Raw genomic sequence first — 20,153 nt, 5'->3', positions numbered from 1 at the left:
GTGATGGGGCTCAGCACTCAGTGTCAAACCTGCTCTGACAAGGTGTGGTCCTCAGACAGTTACGGGGAAAAGGCTCCAGGTGCAAGTGGTTCACGGACAGCTTGCAAGAACGGATGCGTTTCAGTTGAAATAAAAATCAGTGAACAATCCTAGCTTTTTTAGAGGAAGTAGAGAGCTGGAGGGGTGCCCTTGAGCTTGGGCTGGGGCTGAGGAAGAGGAAGGAACAGGGAAGAGGCAGCAGCAACAGGAAAAGGCACGGAAGACGGTCATGGCCTGGGCCGTCCTGTCGTCGTCTCTACCTGGACGGAGCAGCACGGACGAGGCTGCTCACCAAGTGGTGTGTCACAGAAATTGCCAAGTCAGAGCAGCTCTTCTGGACACACGTTAGGAATATGTCATGTTTTCAATGGACCTTTGGGTAAAGGCTGCCTGATACCCAAAGGACTCGGGCATGTAGGTGTGACAAGAAAATAGACACTCTGAATTTTAAATAAATGTGCCATACATTATATATCCAGTGGGGGTTATCTTTGATTATCCTTGCAACATTGTTAATATATTGTGGGCTACAAGTTGTATCACAATTTATGTAATTTTTTTTTATTTTGCAAATATATCGACACTGCGTGGGATCCTGTTGCAGCTCTTTTATCGGAATTCTTTCCTCAGCCAAGTTGCACACCAAAATCAGGGTGACTACTGTGTGGGATTAACATGAAATATCACTTTAATGTTATGAGATCCAAATACGAAATCTCATAAGTGTGGTGTCCCGCCGGCCATGGAATCTGTGACTCCTGGTCCCAGCCTTGGTGTCACTGGTGGGTGTAGGTCCCACCCACCATTGGCTGTAAACTGTACCCTGAGGGAACAACATTTCAGTGTTTGCTGCTAACCTTTTAGACGCCTACTTAATATATCGATGAGGTTACTGGCCTTTATTATGATTTTTTTAAAATGTCCCTTGCCATTTCTTTAGTGAGATAAGAAGAGGGGCCTAGCCCTGACTGGTTTAACTCAGTGGTTAGAGCGTCAGCCTGCGGACCAAGGAGTCCCAGGTTTGATTCCGGCCAAGGGCATGTACCTCGGTTGCAGTTCATCCTCGGCCCTGATTGGGGTCGTGTGAGTGGCAACCAATCGATGTCTCTCTCTCATGTTGATGTTTCTCTCCCCCGCCCCCCCCACTCTGAAGATAAAGTATAAAGGTATCCTCAGGTGAGGATTAAAATAAAAATTAAAAAAAAAAAAAAGAGGGACCTAGCCCTGGCCATTGTGGTGAAGTGGTTAGAGCCTTGTCCCCCACCAAAGCGTTGTGGGTTTGATTCCCAAAGGCACGTACCTGCGTTGCAGGTTCAGTTCCCGGCTCTGGGTTGGGGTGCATTTGGGAGGCAACCAATCACTGTGTCTCTTTCACATCCATGTTTCTCTCTCTCCTCCCTTGTCCCCGCCCCCCTCTCCCTCCCTCCTGTCTACTCTCTCAAAAAATCAATGGAAAAAATATTCTCAGGTGAGGATTAACCAAAAAACGAAGAGGCGCCTATGAGGCACTTGTTTTTATGGATTCATTTTCATTGTCAAATCAAAGGTCTTTCCAAACACCACACTAGGAGGAAGGATTTTTAATTTTGTGTCAACAAGAGAGAGATCTCATTAGAAATGGAACAGATTTGAGGACAACAGGGTCCACGTTAGTTTACAAACCAGTTCTGTTCTCTCAGAAGCTGTACATGGACGACAGGTGAAAATGTCCAACTTTGTGTCTGCCAGTTATACCCGGTGGGAGACCTTCAAACTGTGGGGTTGCATTTCCTGGTCCCCGGCTGGGTGATGACAGGCCTAGAAGTTCTTTTGAAACTCTTTTCACCAAAGCAGTGCTGTGTGAGGGTGTGTGATGGTTGAGGTCTCCTTTATCCTGAAACTTTCCACCTGATTGTTATTTAGGCCCATTACACAGCAGAAGCCATTAAACACCTGTGCACTTCCTGGCTCCTTCAGCTGTGACAGTGAATTGTTAGGTTATTGGCGGTACTTTCTGTGTATAAATGTCCTTGGGGTCATGTCCAGGGATGGAGGAGAGAATGATAACCTGAGCAGCGATCATCGGTGACTACTCTGTCTAGGTTTCAAGTAAGTGGAGAGTCTCAAAAACTCATCTGTTTTAAACTCAGAAGATTTCTTGCTGTGATTTTGTTTAATACTGAAACTGCAAATACAGCAAAGATGTGAAGGCTAAGAGCTTTGAAGATTAAATCACCCTTAAGAAGTCCCTTAAGATGTCCCTTGCCAATACTGATGCTGGTCTTGTCACGCTGGGAATTTAGGCGGGCTGCTCCGGTCCCTAGAAGCTGCTAATGGGATAGTTATCAAGTGTCATTAAACTATATTTTAAGAAAAGCTCATTACAGAGGTGGCACCTATATGCTGGTGAGGGCTGTATAACTCTAAACCACCTTCTGGTTATCAGCACCTTTTATTTATTTATTTTATTGCAATGAAATTCACATAAGATGAAGTTAACCATGTTGAAGAGGATGATTCGGTGGCATTTTGTACAGTCACAGTGTTGTGCAACCATCATTTCTACCTGGGTTTAAAATATTTTCATCATCCCCAAATAAAACACACACCCAGCAAGCAGTCACCCTGTATATCTTTCTCCCTCCGGACCCTAACCACCACCAATCTGCTTTGTTCCTATGGATTGACCTGCTCTGAACCTTTCATATAAATGGAATCATACAGTATTTTAAGAAATACTACAGTGTTTTGTGCTGGCTTCTTTCATTTAGCATGACGTTGAGCCATAAGCTTTTTTATCGTATGAGTATAATGTGTCAGAATTTTAAAAGCTTGACCACAAAATTCTCAGCAGGATGATTGCGATCGAATTGTGGCGGAGACGGAGGAGTTGGTAAGTGTCTCATCTAGAAAACGGGAAACTGTGTGGTCAGCATTCACCTCCCAACCCTGGCAATGTGACCCAAGAGCCTGGCCGCTTCTCCACCAGCGTCATCTCAAACTCTGGAGTTTAAAATGATTACGATTGTGGAGAAGAGCATTTTGAGACAACGCTGTAACTCTGTGAAGTCTTATGAATTCCTGTAGCATCGTCACTGGGTGGCCAGTAAGAAGGGCTCTTCTCTTTTCTAATCACCTTGTCTTAGGTGACACGCCACCTTTCCAAACTCTTCGACAGCATCGCAGACCTGCAGTTTGAAGACGATCAGGATGTTTCTGCCCACAGAGCAACCGGCATGTCCAGCAAAGAGAAGGAGTGTGTCCCCTTCCAAGCGGAGTGTGACTGCGTAGGCCACGTAAGGTTTGATTGTGACGTTTTCTCTGCTGGAGGAGGAACTCCAGGATGATTTCTAAAGGCTGAGTTGAACAAGGGAAAAATTCAGCTCATGGGAAATCAGGCTCTGGTTGGCTTTGTGCTCAGAGCCTCGTTCACCTGTGTCCAGGGTGGCAGAGGGCCCCCTGCCAGGCTTCCCAGCCCCCGCAGCGTCTCGGAGAGGCTAGCCGTTGAACCAGACAGGAGGGACTGTCACAGACCCACTGAGTGGACCCCAGAATTAGAAACCAGTGCAGCCCAGCGGCAGTGCCTCCCGCAAAGCGTTCTGTTGTCACCGCGGCTGGGAGAGGACAGGGGTGAGGGCACAGCAGTGCCTCCCTCCCTGAGGGTAAAGCGTGTTTTAGGGGCTGTGGCTCAGGGGTCTGATGTGCATGTTGTCAGTGGCTGCTCGCAAATCAAGCTGATGTCACGTCCTCTGCTTACCATGTGCACGAGGTTTAAGGTAGCATGTCCTCTCTGTCGCAGTCACACCTCAAGCATATTCTCAAGGTGGTCTGCAAGAAGGGTTCATGATTGAGGAAAGAACTCTGGGTTTTCAGATGACTTAGAGAAATTGTATATCTGTCTGATGGTGCTTGGATAGCTTGGGTTAATCCACGGTTGAGGCAGGGGGTCCCTTAAAGTGTTCCTTGCAGAAATGTGATGGCCACCTTTTTTTTTAAAAAAAGGTGGTTTTTGTTTTTTTTTATTCCTCTCTGTTGCTTTTTAATATTATACCAGAAAAATCCTGCCAAATGAAGAGGAAGCAGATGGTAGAATACTTTGATTAAAATATATATTTTTTTATCTCTTGGGCTCCTCAGGATATTATTACAATGATTAGAAAAAGTCACCATAAACTATCTTGACAAAAGTGTGTTGCTGTCTGCTCTGTCCCCAGCAGACTGCTAGCCGACTGGCAGAGGGCCCAGAAGGAGGACAGACCCGGTGACGGATGTGGTTGTCACTAACAGAACCCTTGATGTGGGGAGTTTTCACAGTGTCCTAGTTGATTCTGTATCCGCAACGTGTGCTAGATACTTCGGAGCATATACCACATTCATCCTCTAATTGCCTTTATTTTATAAAAAGATGCTGTTACTTTAGGTCTCCCCCTCCCCCCCCGCACCTTTATGATTGGTTCATCCCAATTTAGCTCATTTATTTATATTTTATTGGACTAGTGTTTCTTGAATGCCTACTATGTATCAGATGCTGGGTTTGGTTTTGGGGATCCAGAAATGAAAAAGGCATGGCCCCTGTATTTTGGGGAGCTCTTAGTCTCATTGAAGAAATGGACATACACATGATTAGTTTTAGTGGGAGGTGGTCATTGTTATTAGAGGGGGTTGGGTAGAAGTGGATGAAATACCGAACAGGGAGGGTCAAGTAAGGACCTCGCCAGAGCTCAGTTCTCTAATTACACGGAGTGCCATTGTTGGCGTAATCATCTGAACATGAGCCGATTTATTGGCTTATATGTGTGTTTGGTCTTCCCAAAGGGACTGGAAAGTTCTTGAGCACAGGTGGCCAGACTGAGGACATAGATGCCATGGTATCTGGGAGATGCTCAGATGACATCTGACTCACTGAAGGAAGGTGTTGCTTGGGGAACTGAAGAGTTGTGCTTAGTGCCTAAAGCTGTGATTAGACCAGATGTGCATGTGATGGGCTCAGGCATGTGAAGGAGGCCCAGCTCTGAAGTCAGGGGAGAAGGCTCGTGGGATGTTGGGCCATTTTGAGGGTGTTGCTTCCCTTTTCTTTCAGTAGGGAAGGCCGCCAGCTCATTAACCACACATCACTCCTTCCCAGTTCTCCAGGGAAAGGCTGGGGGAGGGGGGGTGCATGCTGCTATCTTCAAAGAGGCAGGGAAGAAGCTGGTCCTGCCATCTTAGCATCCTGTGTGGTTCTTGGAACTAATTTATTATAGTCACTATTTTTATTGGTGCGGTCAATTGTTTGCAAATAGTATATGTATTCTTTATGTTATATAACATCATCCCATGGAAACATATATGGCTAAATATAACAGAGCCTATTGGCATAGCATGGGAAACAGGCTGAAATATATTTGTGGAAGCAAAATCAACTTGAAGTTTAAAAACAAAGATTATTTTCATTCATCAGCAGTTGTCCTCTCTCTCACACTCTCCTGCTGTCTAATTTTTGACAAGTGTGAAGAGAACCAGCAGGGAATATAATTAAGATACTTGCTGAAGAAAACACCTTGTCTTAATACTAAGAACTATGACAATTTTATAAAAGAATTTTCAGTAGTTCTTAAATGTAGCCAAAGATACGTCTTAAAAAAATCAATTTTCCATATCCCCAGAGCTCTAGATTATTATTCTAGCACATAGATGGCTATAATGCTTGGTTTCCCAAAACACCGTGTGTTTCCAGAGGGATCTCCACCTAGAAACCCCTTGTCTTCAAATCTGAAAAATGAATAATCACAAATCCCTCCTGCAGGGTTTGGGAAGTTATTAGCCAGCCAGTAGGTGAAAAAAGATGAGTACTATCTCCAGGAATAGATGGGTACATGTAGGAAGAACACTTCATCAATCCGTTGTTTGCCTTCTCCTCTGAGTTACCTCTTTTCTAGTTTTCCCAACAGTTTAAAATAAATCCAGCTGCGGCCTCACTCTCTGTGTGGCCTTGGAGCCCACGAGAGGAGAGAATTGCACCTCTTCCAGAGTTCAGTGTGTGTTGTAACATTTCACTTTGCTTCCAAAGGTGGAAACGTGGCTTCTGAAACTTGAACAGACCATGCAAGAAACAGTGCGGCATTCTATCACGGAAGCCGTAGCGGCCTATGAGGAGAAGCCTAGGGAACTGTGGATTTTCGATTTCCCAGCTCAAGTTGCGCTGACCAGCTCACAAATCTGGTGGACGACGGACGTAGAAATAGCCTTCAGCCGACTGCAGGAAGGCTATGAAACGGCCCTAAAGGATTTCCATAAAAAACAGGTATTTTATAGATCAGTGATCTTGAGACTTAAAGGGACTTGAGAGAGGTAAGCTTCATTCATTCAGTCATTCATTTATCGTGAATGGAGTGTCTTCTGTGTGCATGGCACCGTGCTAGGAAGATTTTAGCAATCAGTGGCTTTAACTCTTTATTTTCTACCCTGTGTTGTTCTTCTAGTTTTCTACATGGGTTTAAAAAACATCCGTCATGTCCATTATCCCCCAAGGCTCTAATGTATCACTCATACCCGGGTACTTTGCCTATTTCTTTCCGTCCTTGCAGGCTGAGCAGGTATTTATTAGAGAATATGTGCATGCTTAAGAAAGGTGGGTGACTGTTAAACAAAAACAAGTGTTTTCGTGTCTTATGGTTTTCTGTTCATTATAAATCACAGATAAGCATCATTGCAAAATAGTCTATTTTGAATTCCATTTTATTCATCCGATTATGCTATGACCTCTCCTTAAACCCCCCCCACCCCCAGCCCCTGTCTTAAGGTGCACTAGCTGTGGAACAGTTCGGAGATAGGGCCTTTCTCGTGGCTTATAGATTAAGAGCATTTTAGGTTTGGGAAGGAGTGGGAGTGTTAGTTTGTCTACTGTCCTCATTGTCAATGGATGAAGACTGAATCCTGAGATATTAAGTGACTTTGCCAAGTTGCACAATCTGTAAGGAAACGGCGAGGTGGGCGGAACTCAGAATGCTCCCCACAACTTCCCGCTGCTTCTTCGTAGCAGGACTTTGAACTCGGTGCCTTAAAAAGCAGATCGATTTGGATAGTGAAGGATCCTTGTAACATATTCAAGAATTTTTAGTTGTAGAGTGTGTTGGTTATTCCTTTTAGTTTTGCTGTAGTTTGGGTCATGAGAAGTGTGTGCATCTAAATGGCAACCCCTTTAGTTTTTTTCTCTTTAAAAATAGATGCAGCCATCTGCTAGAGTGTGTGTGTGTTTGTTTTGTTTTGTTTTAATATGCTTTTATTGATTTTTTAGAGAGATGAAGGGAGAGAAAGATAGAAACATTGATGCGAGAAACATCAATCGGCTGCCTCCTGCACGCCCCTTACTGGGGATGGAGCCCACAACCCGGGTATGTGCCCTGACCGGGAATCCAACCGGGACCTCTCAGTCCATGGGACGATGCTCAATCCACTGAGCCACACTGGCCGGGCTGGAGTTGGTTTTTAATTTAAATTACTCTTGGTAATATGGTGAGCAGTTTTTGAAATGAACTTTATTCCTTTAAAATAGCTTAATTTTAAAACTGAGATTCAAGTTGGCTATAATTGAACTACCCGAACAAGTAATTTCTTTCCTCAGTTCTCACTTCAAAATTATAGCCGGTTAAGTAATCTAAGATAATTATTTTGAACTGGCTTTCCCCTAGACCTGTTGGGAATGTATGTTAGAGAGTGTTGGGATTAAAGGCAGAAATACTGCATTTCGGATATACTCTGCCTTGCCAGAGTCCTTGAAAATGTGACAAATATAATAAATTTAAATGATCATGTTTGAAGGTTCCTTGGCAAATGTATTGTATTATGGAGGCTAGGGATCTGGTGAGAAAGTTTTTCCACTTTACTGAGCTGTGTGAAAATGATCAATAAAAGAGACAGAGGCGTTTTGGACTTTAAAAAATTAATAGCTAGTGTGCTGTGACATTACCCAGAGTACTTTTAATAAGACTCAAAGTTAGCAATATATAGCTTTTGTCATTAAGCATCCACCCTCCCCCACCACAAAGGCCCAGCTACATTATATGTACAAGAAAGAGATTCTCATTTTGCTGTGTGGAGCCAATTTTTTCCCCTTCACGTTTAGTCACTGATTGACAATTCTTAGAAGAACAAATTGATACCATGTTGACATTTGTCCTATTACCTGAGTAGGGAAACCTCTGAAGGCTGCAGCTACCCAGCATATATTGACACAAGTTTTTGTTTGTTTGTTTGGGTTTTTTTGTTTTTTTTTTATCCTCACCCGAGGACATTTTTTCTATTTTTTATTCAGATAGAGTGTGGGAGGGAGAGAGAGAGAGAGAAACATCGACGTGAAAGGGACACGTCGAGTGGTTGCCACCCACACGACCCAACCAGGGCCAGGGACAAACTGCAACCGAGGTACATGCCCTTAGCGGGAACCGAACCCGGGTCTCTCAGGACCGCAGGCCGACGCTCTAACCGCTGAGCCAAACCAGCCAGGGCTGTTTGTTTGTTTTTTGCCTTTATAGAACGTGTGATCTGATAATCTCACGCTTCATGATGTAGCAGGAACCCACAAGGTCTGGAGCAGAGCACAGACTTTCTACCTCTCCATTCATCAGAAATTATACTGAATGACAAGTCAGTTATATAAAAACCATAAGGTTTCTGGACATATGGGATCATTTGAGGAATGCCTAGATGTTAGATAACAGATGACAATGAACTGATAGGTAACTAAAAGCAGAGAAAAATCACACTTCAAACGTATAAAAAAATAGGATTGCAACAGTAAGCCTATTTTATCCCAGTGTAATTCCAGAATAATTACAGACTCAGATTAAAGAAACATAAAAAATATCTTGAGTGCATGGTCAGTGATAAGAATTAAAGGTAGCCTGGCCGATGTGGCTCAGTGGTTAAGCATCAACCCATGCACCACGAGGTCGCCGGTTCAATTCCCAGTCAGGGCACATGCCTAGGTTGTGGGCCAGATCCTCAGTGGGGGGCATGCAGGAGGCAGCCAATTGATGTTCTCTCTCATCTTGTTTCTCTCTTTCTCCCTCTCCCTTCCTCTATCTCTAAAATTAATAAAGGAAAAAAATAAAAAATAAAATAAATAAATGTAGAAAAGATGGGCACTTGGAATCAGCTTTTTATTCATATTTTATATAATTTTAAAATTTTTATTTGTTTGTATTATTGACCCTATTACAGATGTTCCCCATCCCCCCACCTTTACACACCTCAACCCAGCCCTCGCCCTCCTGCTTCTGGCCATCACCACACTGTTGTCTCTGTCTCTGGGTTATGCATATATACTCTTTGGCTAATCTCTTTACCTTCTTTCATCCAGCCCCCCCACTCCTCCCCGCCACCCTTTTTCCCTCTGACCTCTATCAGTATGCTCCATGTATCCATGCCTCTGGTTCTATTTTGTTCATCAGTTTATTTTGTTCATTATATTCCACACATAAGAGAGATAATATGATATTTGTCTTCCTCTGTCTGGCTTATTTTGCTTAGCATAATAATCTCCAGGTCTATCTATGCTATTGCAAAAGGTAAGAGTTTCTTCTTGTTTACAGCTGCATAGTATTCCATTGTGTGAATGTACCACAGCTTTTTTATTCACTCATCTACTGATGGGCACTTGTGCTGTTTCCAGACCTTGGCCATTGTAAATAATGCTGCTATGAACATAGTGGTGCATATATTCTTTCTGATTGGTATTTCAGGATTCTTAGGATATTCCCAGAAATGGAATTGCTGGGTCAAAAGGCAGTTCCATTTTTAATTTTCTGAGGAAACTCCATACTGTTTTCCACAGTAGGTGCACCAGCCTGCATCCCCACCAATAGTGCATGAGGGTTCCCTTTCCTCCACATCTTCTCTAGCACTTGTTGTTTGTGGATTTATTGATGGTAGCCATTCTGGCAGGTGTAAGGTGATACCTTATTGTGGTTTTAATTTGCATCTCTCTTCTGATTGTTGACATAGAGCATTTTTTAATATGTCTATTGGCCATCTGTATGTCCTCTTTGGAGAAGTGTCTATTCAGATCCTTTGCCAATTTTTAATTGGATTGTTTGTCTTCCTGGTGTTGAGTTGTATGAGTTCTTTATATATTTTGGAGATTAACCCCTTATCAGATGTATTATTGGCAAATATGTTCTCCCATTCAGTGGTTCCCTTTCCGTTTTGTTGAGGAATCAATTCTGTGTCTTACACATCCCAAGAGATTCTCAGTGGAGGCATTTGTCTCCAGGAAGAAAACCTGAGAAATTCTTCATAAACAAAGTGAGACATTTACTGAGGACTTCTGCCATCACTATGTCTTGACTCTAGAGCAAGGGTTGGCCAATTTTTTCTCTACAGGATCAAATAGTAAATACTTTAGTATTCATGGGTCATATAGTCTCTTTCACACCTACTCCTCTCTGCTGTCGCAGGAAAGAAGCCGCAGGCAATTCTTAAATGAATGTGCATGGCTGGGTTCCAATAAAACTTTATTTATAAAAATAGTTGGTGAGCCAGATTTGGCTCATGGCCTGTAGTTTGCTAATCCCAGTTTGGGAATTGGAAGCAGAACAGATCCTGAGGTAACTCAAGAACTTTGTAATGAGAAAAAGGGGCTTATTACTCATGTATGCCATTTGAGTTCAGTCTGACCCATTAAACCAAGAGTTGGTTCTTTGAACAAACCTATAACACTGACAAAGATTTGCAGTTCAGAGGACAAAGCAAAAACCACAAAAGGGTAGGGAAAGAAAATATAACCTCTATGAGAAAGAGATTTTTAAAAGGCTGTGTAACACTACTTGTGATTTAAATTGAAAATCTAAATTAAATGAATGATTTTTCTATGAACACTGTTTCTAAAATTGATTCAAAATGAGTTGGGAAACTTGACTAGACCAGTAACCACAGAAATATTTTAATTGGTAATTGAGATAGTTAAAGATGCATACCCCTAAACAGATCCCTGTTTCAATGATTTTATCAGACATTTAAAGAACAGAAAAATACCATGTTATATCAAGTGCTAGAGTGTAGAAAAAGATGGAAAGATTTTTTAAACTCATTTTATGAAGTTCTAATAACCTTGATAACAAAAAGCAGGCAATAATGAGGAACAAAAGAAAATTCTTTTGCCTATCTCATGAATTAGCATATCCATTTTTTGGTCTGGATTTTTTAATTTAACACTGTTGGGAAACAATCCTTTGTGGGTCTCACATTTTGTACATCTTTCGAGCAGAGGGACTGACTGCCTTTGTTCTAGACCATTTTTGCACAGATGCTTGTATAGCGAACATCCTTGTAAGATAAAGACAGTGTCTGTCTACGGCGCAAAGGTCAGGCATGCTTACTGTCTCTTATAAAAGGTTTGGGCTCCCTAAACTCAGGGTTCCTGCCCTGTAACACAACTCACTGTGTGTACAAACATCATGTGTCTCTTTTCAGGTTATCCTTTGAAAGTTCGGGGTCAGGGACTGGTGCAAATGCTGATACTCTGATATTACTCAGTGCTATTGCTGTGACTAATAAACCGTCTTTTATCTGTGACCCAGGAGTCTCTCTGTCTTCTGCCAGCATCCATGAATCTGTGGCAGGCCAACTTAGTGTGCAAGTAGAGTAAAATCTCAGAGCTGTTTAAAACATTTTCATGTAAGTCTTTCGTAGACATGTCTTTACATTTCTTCCGGGTAAATACCTGAAAGTGAAATGGTCAGATCACAGGGGAGGTATATGTTAAGCCATTTGAGAAACTGCCAAACAGGTCTCCATTGTAACATTCCCATCAACAGGGACAGCATTCTCATTGCTTCATATGCTCGCCAGTATTGGGTGTTGTCAGTCTTTTTACATTACAGTCATTCTAGTGGGTGTGAGATAATAGCTCACTGCCCAGACCAGGAATGGAACCGACAGCCTTCGGTGTACAGGATGGCATGTTAGCTGGCTGAGCCACCCGGCCAAGGCAATCTTGTTCATTTCTTGCTAGACTTATTTTTATTTTTTTATTTTTTATTTTATTTTATTTATTTTTTATCCTCATCCGAAGACATTTTTCCATTTTTTGTTCAGGTAGAGTGGGAGGGAGAGAGAGGAACAGAGAGAGAGAGAGAGAAACATCGACGTGAAAGGAACACATCAAGTGGCTGCCACCCGCATGACCGACCAGGGCCGGGGACAAACCGCAACCGAGGTACGTGCCCTTAGCGGGAACCGAACCCGGGTCTCTCCGGACCGCAGGCCGATGCTCTAACCGCTGAGCCAAACTGGCCAGGGCACTAGACTTATTTTTAGATAGTTGATATGTTTTGATGCTATAAACATAGGCTAGTTAATTTTTTTTTAAATATGTTTTTATTGATTTTTTAGAGAGAGAGAGAAACATCAATGTGAGAGAGAAACAGATTGGCTGCCTCCTGCATATACCACACTGGGGCTCAAGCCCACAACCCGGGCATGTGCCCTGACTGGGAATCGAACTGATACCTCTCAGTCCATGGGACGACACTCGATCCACTGAGCCACACTGGCCGGGCTATGCTAGTTAATTTTTTTTTTTTATCCTCATCTGAGGATATTTTTTTCCATTTATCTTCAGATAGAGTGGGAGAAAGGCAGGGAGGTAAGGAGGGAGGAAGGGAGAGAGAGAAACATTGATGTGAGAGAGACGCATCAACTGGTTGCCTTCCACAAAACCCCGACCAGGGTCGGGGACCAAACCGCAACCAAGGTACGTACCCTTGACTGTAATCGAACCCGACACTCTTTGGTCTATGGGCTGACTCTCTAACCACTGAGCAAAACCAGCCAGGGCTATGGTAGTTGATTTTAAAATTTTATTTTCCAGTGTTTGTGGCTCTTATATAGAAATATATTGATTTTTAAATATTCACCTTGTGTCTTGGGACTTTGCCAAATTTACTTGCTAGTTTTAGCAGCGTTCTGTTTTAGTAATTTCATAGGGTTTTCTATGTACATAAACATATCATCTGTAAATAATAACAGTTGTAGCCCTGGCTGGTTTGGCTCAGCGGTTGGAGCATCGGCCTGCGGTCCAGAGAGACCCGGATTCAGTTCCCGCTAAGGGCATGTACCTCGGTTGCAGTTTGTCCCCGGCCCTGGTCGATCGTGCGGGTGGCAGCCACTCGATGTGTCCCTTTCACATCAATGTTTCTCTCTCTCTGTTCCTCTCTCTCCCTCCCACTCTACCTGAACAAAAAATGGAAAAATGTCCTCAGGTGAGGATGATAAAATAATAATAATAATAATAATAACAGTTGTACTTCTTGTCTTCCATTCTTTTTTTGCCCTTTATTTCCTTTTTTTGAGTTATTGAATTGGCTAAGACCTCCAGTACAGTTTTGAATAGAAATAGTGAGAGCAAACATCCTTGCCTATTATCAGACTTACCAAAAAAAAAAAAAATTTAATGCTTCACTACTAAGATGGTACTGGTTATAGGTTTTTGTAGATGTCCTTTCTAGAGGAAAATCCCTTTTATTACTATGCACTGAGAGTTTTTATCTTGAAGAGGCATTGAACTTCTTCAGATCTGTTGAGATGTTCATGACATTTGCCTCTTTTGTAAAAAAATAATTATTTCTTTATTGATTTTAGAGAGAGGAAGGGAGAGGGAGAGAGACATAGAAACATCAATGAGAGAGAACATCCACTGGCCGTATCCTGCACGCCCCCCACTGGGGATCAGGCCCACAACCTGGGCATTTGCCCTGACCGGGAATTGAACTGGTGACCTCTTGGTGCATGGGTCAAAGCTCAACCACTGAGCCACACCAGCTGGGCGAGATTTGCCTCTTATTCTATTACTGTGGTGAATTTTTTAAACAATTTTAGTTGATATACAATATTTTAATTTCAGGTTTACAGCATAGAGATTATACATATATACATTATGAAGTGATCACTGGTGAATTTTTAAATGCTAAGCCAACTTTGCATTTCTGAAATAAACTTCACATGTATATATTTTTTGTGGGACTCTATTTGCTAATATTTTGTCTAGGAATTCTGCATTTTTGTTCAGAAGGGATGCTTGCCTACAATTTCCTTTTATTTTATAATATCTTTGTCAGGTTTGGGGATCAGGTTATGGTCTTAAAAGGAATTGGAAAGTATTACAATCTCATCTATGTTATGAAAGTTTATGATGGAAATCACCGGTGTTGCTCTCTGGGCCTAGAATTTTCTTTGAGGAACACTTTAGAATTATAAGTTGCTGTCTTTTCCATATATGCTGCTATGTAGCTTTTCTGTGTCTTTTTTTCTTGAGTCAGTTTTGGATATTTGTATTATTCAAGGTATTTATCCATTTCATCAAAGTCAGTGGCTGGCAAATGACAGCCCACTGGCCAAGTCTGGCCCACAGCCTACGTCTGGCCATTTTCATGCTGCCTCACGCTACCAACTAAGCGGAGTCATGATAGAGGCCACGTAGCTGCAAAGGCTGAAGCACTTACTGTCTGTCTCTTTCCAGATCAAGTTTGTCCACCCTGCTCTAGTTTTCAAACTGAGTTGACGTGGGCATCTTGACATTATCCTGGGCATGTCTGAAAGATCTGACGTCCTGCATCACCAGGCTTTCTAGGTGTCTACCGATCTTATTTATGTTTTCTAAGAACTAATCTTTGACTTTGGCTTTTTCCATCTTTTGTTTTATGGTTCTCTGATTTCTGCTTTATCTTAATTACTTCCTTTCTTCTACTTCGAGTTTAATTTCTCCTCTTTTTCAAATTACTTAAGGTGGGAGCTTCGAGGATTGATTTTACACCTTTTCCTTTTCTCATACGAGCATTTGGAAGAAACTTTATAACTTGAAGAATATCTTTCAGAAACCTGCAGAGAAAATCATGCTTAATGGCGAAGCATTAGAATCCTTCCCATTAGTGTCAAGACAGATCATCGTGCTCACAGTCTCCGATGTTCATTGCTCAGTGGTGTGCTGGGGTTTCAGCAATGTGATTAGAGGGAAGTGGGACATGAACCCGGGAAAGGAAGGTGTGGGGTTCCACAGGCCCTGGTCCCATGGATGAGTACAGAGCCCGGTCTCTCCTGCGGTTTCCTTCGTTCTAGCTGGTGGAAATAAAACGCCATTGTCTCTTCCACTGCTGACATTGACACATTGGTGGGATTAGAGGTCCTAGTTCCTATTGTTTTGAAACAAGAAGAACATTGTTTTTGTGTTATGTCCCGTTGGAAAGGGATTGAGGACTTTGGTGGCTGACGCCCACGGTACTATAGCATTGTCGTGTTCACTTTGATTTGCTGAGTGCGGTTAACATTTCTACAGAGGGGCCCCGCCCAGCGGCGTGCCCCAGTGGCTTGGGTGCCCCTAGGTTGGGAAATCTGCCATTCCTGATGCTAGTGACACCCCAACGATTCTGCTGCCGCAAGGAAAACATTCTCCCCACGTCTCCAGGGTTCCCACGTTCAGGAAAATGCACAGACACTCTTCACGGCTTCTCATCCTGGACGGCCCTTCGGTCCATCTTTCAGACAAGATCTGAACCTTCAGTTGCCCGAATAGCTCTCTTCTCAGCTTCCCACCACTATTCACATCCCAGCCCAGCCCCCCTTCTCACCTGGACGACTGGGGTGCTCTCCTCTCCGGTCTGTTTCCTGGTCTAGTTCCCTCCAATTCAGCACACTAAAGGCAAAGACATCTTTTGAAAACACAAATCTAATCATCATTCCACCTTCCAAAACCCTTCAGCCACACCTCCTCAGACTCCAGTGAGCTGGCCGAGTCCTGCGTGTTTGGCCCTAGGCTTTTCCTCCAGCACCTTCTGTCCCTTCCTCTGTCACATTCTACACGACTCCCAGTTCCCAGACAAGGTTGCCCGCTACATCCTGGGCCTTCACACAGGCTGCTTCCTGTGGCTGAAACACTGCCTCTCTGGCTGGCCAACCCTAAATGCTCTGCAACCGAAAGTACACTCATTCTTTAGGTCTTAGCAATAAATATCTTTCCCTCTAAAATGTCTTTCCGAGCCCTGGATTAGGCAAGACCCCATTTCTGTGTGTTCCCATAGTACGCTGTCCTTGCCCCAGCAAAACAATTGTAATTACTGTCCGCATTCCTCGTTGGCCTGTAAACCCTGGGAACAGGAACCGCATGCGTCGTGTGTGAATGACCGAACGAGACAAGAAAGTGTTGCTCTGGTAGGTACTGTTGCTGTCATTCCTTTGTTCATTTCTCCCTTCACGCATACACGTGTTTCCTGAGCACGTGCCTTCTGCTGGCCACTCGGAACGGGAATGTAGTGCTGGAGAAGGCAGCTAAGGGCCTTGGTCCTTTGAGCTTACAGTCAAGTAGAGGAGACAGAGAGTGAACAGGGAAATACATAAATAATCGGATGATAGGACACCAGTCAGTACCACGAAGAAACTAAAACAGAAACATGTGGAATGACCGGGTAGGGGGCAATAGTACATAAGATGGCCAGGGAAGGCCCGTCAGAAAAGGCAAATCTGAGCTCAGGCTCGAATGGTGAGAGGAAGCCAACCGTACAAAGTCAGAGGGAGAAGGATTCCAGGCAAATGAAACCGTTTCCGTGGCCTCGGAGCAGGCACGATGGAGGAGCAGAGAGAAGGCCAGTGACGCTGGGTGGATGCGAGGTGGGGAAGGGGGGGGTGGCGGTCATGGAAGGCTTTGTGCTCATGAATGAGCTGAAGGCCAAGGTGCACCAGGGAGGTAGCCACTTGGGTTTCAAAGGGCTTACTGGGTATCTGACTTGAGGCAAACATCTTTGATCTGGTAGAAAATCATGGGACACTGCTTTGATGAAGGGCAAGAACAGGTGCTGATTATATGATAGGGTGTATATATTTTAAAAGCTGCCGAGGTGTGGTTTACATGCCACAGACCACAAACTTGCATGCAGTTGTAGTAATTGCTGCCTGATGACACTGCCCAAGTGATACAGACATCTTATAACTTTATTTTTGTGAGTATAGAATTTTATTACTTACAGAGGAACATTTTTGGAGTAGGTTTAATCTTGAGAGACAGCATGAGATCCCCAACATATGATGCTGTGCCGATAATGTTGATGAGCTATATTTTTAATCATCTTTCATGTGACTGAACTTTTGTGAAAAACGGAATCAATAATGGAGAAATCCCAGGCTGTAGGGGGGCTCTGGCAAAACAACGCTGAGAAAGCACTCGGACAGATACGTGTTCTTACAAGGTCTAAGACATCACTGTTGCTACAGCCACCCTTTGTAACCAAACACTGGTGCTGGTGTAAGATCTGAGATTGTGAAGACGGGATATCTGGATCCAGATGAAAAAATATCCAAAGCCAAACACCTCTTTTCTATCCCACACCTGTGTAAATTTTCTTGAGAAACTTACCTGTGCCTGGTACATTCATTTAGCTATTTCTGGAAAAACTCAGTGAGGACCTGCTATTTGACATCTAGGTCCTCAGTGGTTCTGGGGACAAAGCAGTGAACAGGACAGACAGACCTTTTCTCCGTGGAACCTGAGCCGTAGGGGTGATGAACATTGAACATCGAACAATGATCACCTTTGTTTTTGTTACAACATAACTACATTTTATAGGTGTGAGATATTAAAAGTAGATTCATGCTTATGGGGCTGTGGTATATGCTGAATATCTAAAGTGCATATTTTTGATTCCTTGAACCAGCTTTGCACTGTGTTTGCTGTTTTGTCACCTTTGAAGGTGCTGGGTGGTCAGTCTTGTGCAGGCTGGTACAGAGAATCTGTGTGATATGGCCAGTGAGGGCCCGTCAGACCGCCTAGGTTTGAATTCCCCCTCCCCTGACTGATAATGTGGTTATTATGTCTGTGACTCTGTTTGCTCACCTGCCAAATTAGGATAATAACAAATGGTTGTGAAGATTTAAATGAGATGATACAGACAATGTGCTCAGTCAGTGCCGGGCATGTACATTCTCCCTCCCTGTAACTGAGTGTGCTGTGGTTTTTGTCTTCCTGCCTGCTCGCTCATCCTGCCTGCTCATCCTGCCTGCCCGCTCATCCTGCCTGCCCGCTCATCCTGCCCGCTCATCCTGCCCGCTCATCCTGCCTGCCCGCTCATCCTGCCTGCTCGCTCATCCTGCCTGCTCGCTCATCCTGCCTGCTCATCCTGCCTGCCCGCTCATCCTGCCTGCCTGCTCATCCTGCCTGCCCGCTCATCCTGCCCGCTCATCCTGCCTGCCCGCTCATCCTGCCTGCCTGCTCATCCTGCCTGCTCATCCTGCCTGCTCGCTCATCCTGCCCGCTCATCCTGCCTGCCCGCTCATCCTGCCTGCTCATCCTGCCTGCCCGCTCATCCTGCCCGCTCATCCTGCCTGCCCGCTCATCCTGCCTGCCCGCTCATCCTGCCCGCTCATCCTGCCTGCCCGCTCATCCTGCCTGCCCGCTCATCCTGCCCGCTCATCCTGCCTGCCCGCTCATCCTGCCTGCCCGCTCATCCTGCCCGTTCATCCTGCCTGCCCGCTCCTCCTGCCTGCCCGCTCATCCTGCCTGCCTGCTCATCCTGCCCGCTCATCCTGCCCGCTCATCCTGCCTGCCCGCTCATCCTGCCCGTTCATCCTGCCTGCCCGCTCCTCCTGCCTGCCCGCTCATCCTGCCCGCTCATCCTGCCCGCTCATCCTGCCTGCCCGCTCATCCTGCCTGCTCATCCTGCCTGCCCGCTCATCCTGCCCGCTCATCCTGCCTGCCCGCTCATCCTGCCTGCTCATCCTGCCTGCCCGCTCATCCTGCCTGCTCATCCTGCCCGCTCATCCTGCCTGCCTGCTCATCCTGCCTGCTCATCCTGCCTGCTCGCTCATCCTGCCCGCTCATCCTGCCTGCCCGCTCATCCTGCCCGCTCATCCTGCCTGCCCGCTCATCCTGCCCGCTCATCCTGCCTGCCCGCTCATCCTGCCCGCTCATCCTGCCCGCTCATCCTGCCTGCCCGCTCATCCTGCCTGCCCGCTCATCCTTCCCCGCTCATCCTGCCCGCTCATCCTGCCTGCCCGCTCATCCTGCCCTTCATCTCTCTGCCAGCCTCATCCTGCCTGCCCGCTCATCCTGCCTGCCCGCTCATCCTGCCCGCTCATCCTGCCCGCTCATCCTGCCTGCCCGCTCATCCTGCCCGTTCATCCTGCCTGCCCGCTCCTCCTGCCTGCCCGCTCATCCTGCCTGCCCGCTCATCCTGCCCGCTCATCCTGCCCGCTCATCCTGCCTGCCCGCTCATCCTGCCCGTTCATCCTGCCTGCCCGCTCCTCCTGCCTGCCCGCTCATCCTGCCCGCTCATCCTGCCCGCTCATCCTGCCTGCCCGCTCATCCTGCCTGCCCGCTCATCCTGCCCGCTCATCCTGCCTGCTCGCTCATCCTGCCCGCTCATCCTGCCTGCCCGCTCATCCTGCCCGCTCATCCTGCCTGCCCGCTCATCCTGCCCGCTCATCCTGCCTGCTCGCTCATCCTGCCTGCTCATCCTGCCTGCCCGCTCATCCTGCCTGCCCGCTCATCCTGCCCGCTCATCCTGCCTGCTCTCCTGCCTGCCCGCCATCCTGCCCGCCACCCCAACCCGCTCATCCTGCCTGCCCGCTCATCCTGCCTGCTCATCCTGCCTGCCTGCTCATCCTGCCTGCTCATCCTGCCTGCTCGCTCATCCTGCCCGCTCATCCTGCCTGCCCGCTCATCCTGCCTGCTCATCCTGCCCGCTCATCCTGCCTGCTCGCTCATCTGCCCGCTCATCCTGCCTGCCCGCTCATCCTACCCGCTCATCCTGCCCGCTCATCCTGCCTGCTCGCTCATCTGCCCGCTCATCCTGCCCGTTCATCCTGCCTGCCCGCTCATCCTGCCCGCTCATCCTGCCTGCTCATCCTGCCTGCCCGCTCATCCTGCCCGCTCCTCCTGCCTGCCCGCTCATCCTGCCTGCCCGCTCATCCTGCCTGCCCACTCATCCTGCCCGTTCATCCTGCCTGCCCGCTCATCCTGCCCGTTCATCCTGCCTGCCCGCTCCTCCTGCCTGCCCGCTCATCCTGCCTGCCCGCTCATCCTGCCTGCTCATCCTGCCTGCCCGCTCATCCTGCCCGCTCCTCCTGCCTGCCCGCTCATCCTGCCTGCTCATCCTGCCTGCCCACTCATCCTG

At 45.9% G+C, this 20,153-nt stretch overlaps 1 protein-coding gene across 1 annotated transcript in view; it reads left to right on the top strand.

The window, feature by feature from the left end:
• The window catches only part of DNAH11 (dynein axonemal heavy chain 11), a 293,033-nt gene that overhangs the window by 78,104 nt on the left and 194,776 nt on the right, over positions 1-20,153 (top strand). The window contains 2 exon segments of the mRNA XM_036246718.1: positions 3,165-3,314; positions 6,068-6,301. Of these exon segments, the coding sequence (XP_036102611.1) occupies positions 3,165-3,314; positions 6,068-6,301 (384 nt within the window).

The sequence above is a fragment of the Molossus molossus genome, unplaced genomic scaffold (genome assembly GCF_014108415.1).
Source record: "Molossus molossus isolate mMolMol1 unplaced genomic scaffold, mMolMol1.p scaffold_m16_p_7, whole genome shotgun sequence".
In the NCBI taxonomy this organism is placed as follows: Eukaryota; Metazoa; Chordata; class Mammalia; order Chiroptera; family Molossidae; genus Molossus; species Molossus molossus.
Note: the sequence above shows the minus strand (reverse complement) of the source record. Positions and strands in the feature narration are given on the sequence as shown.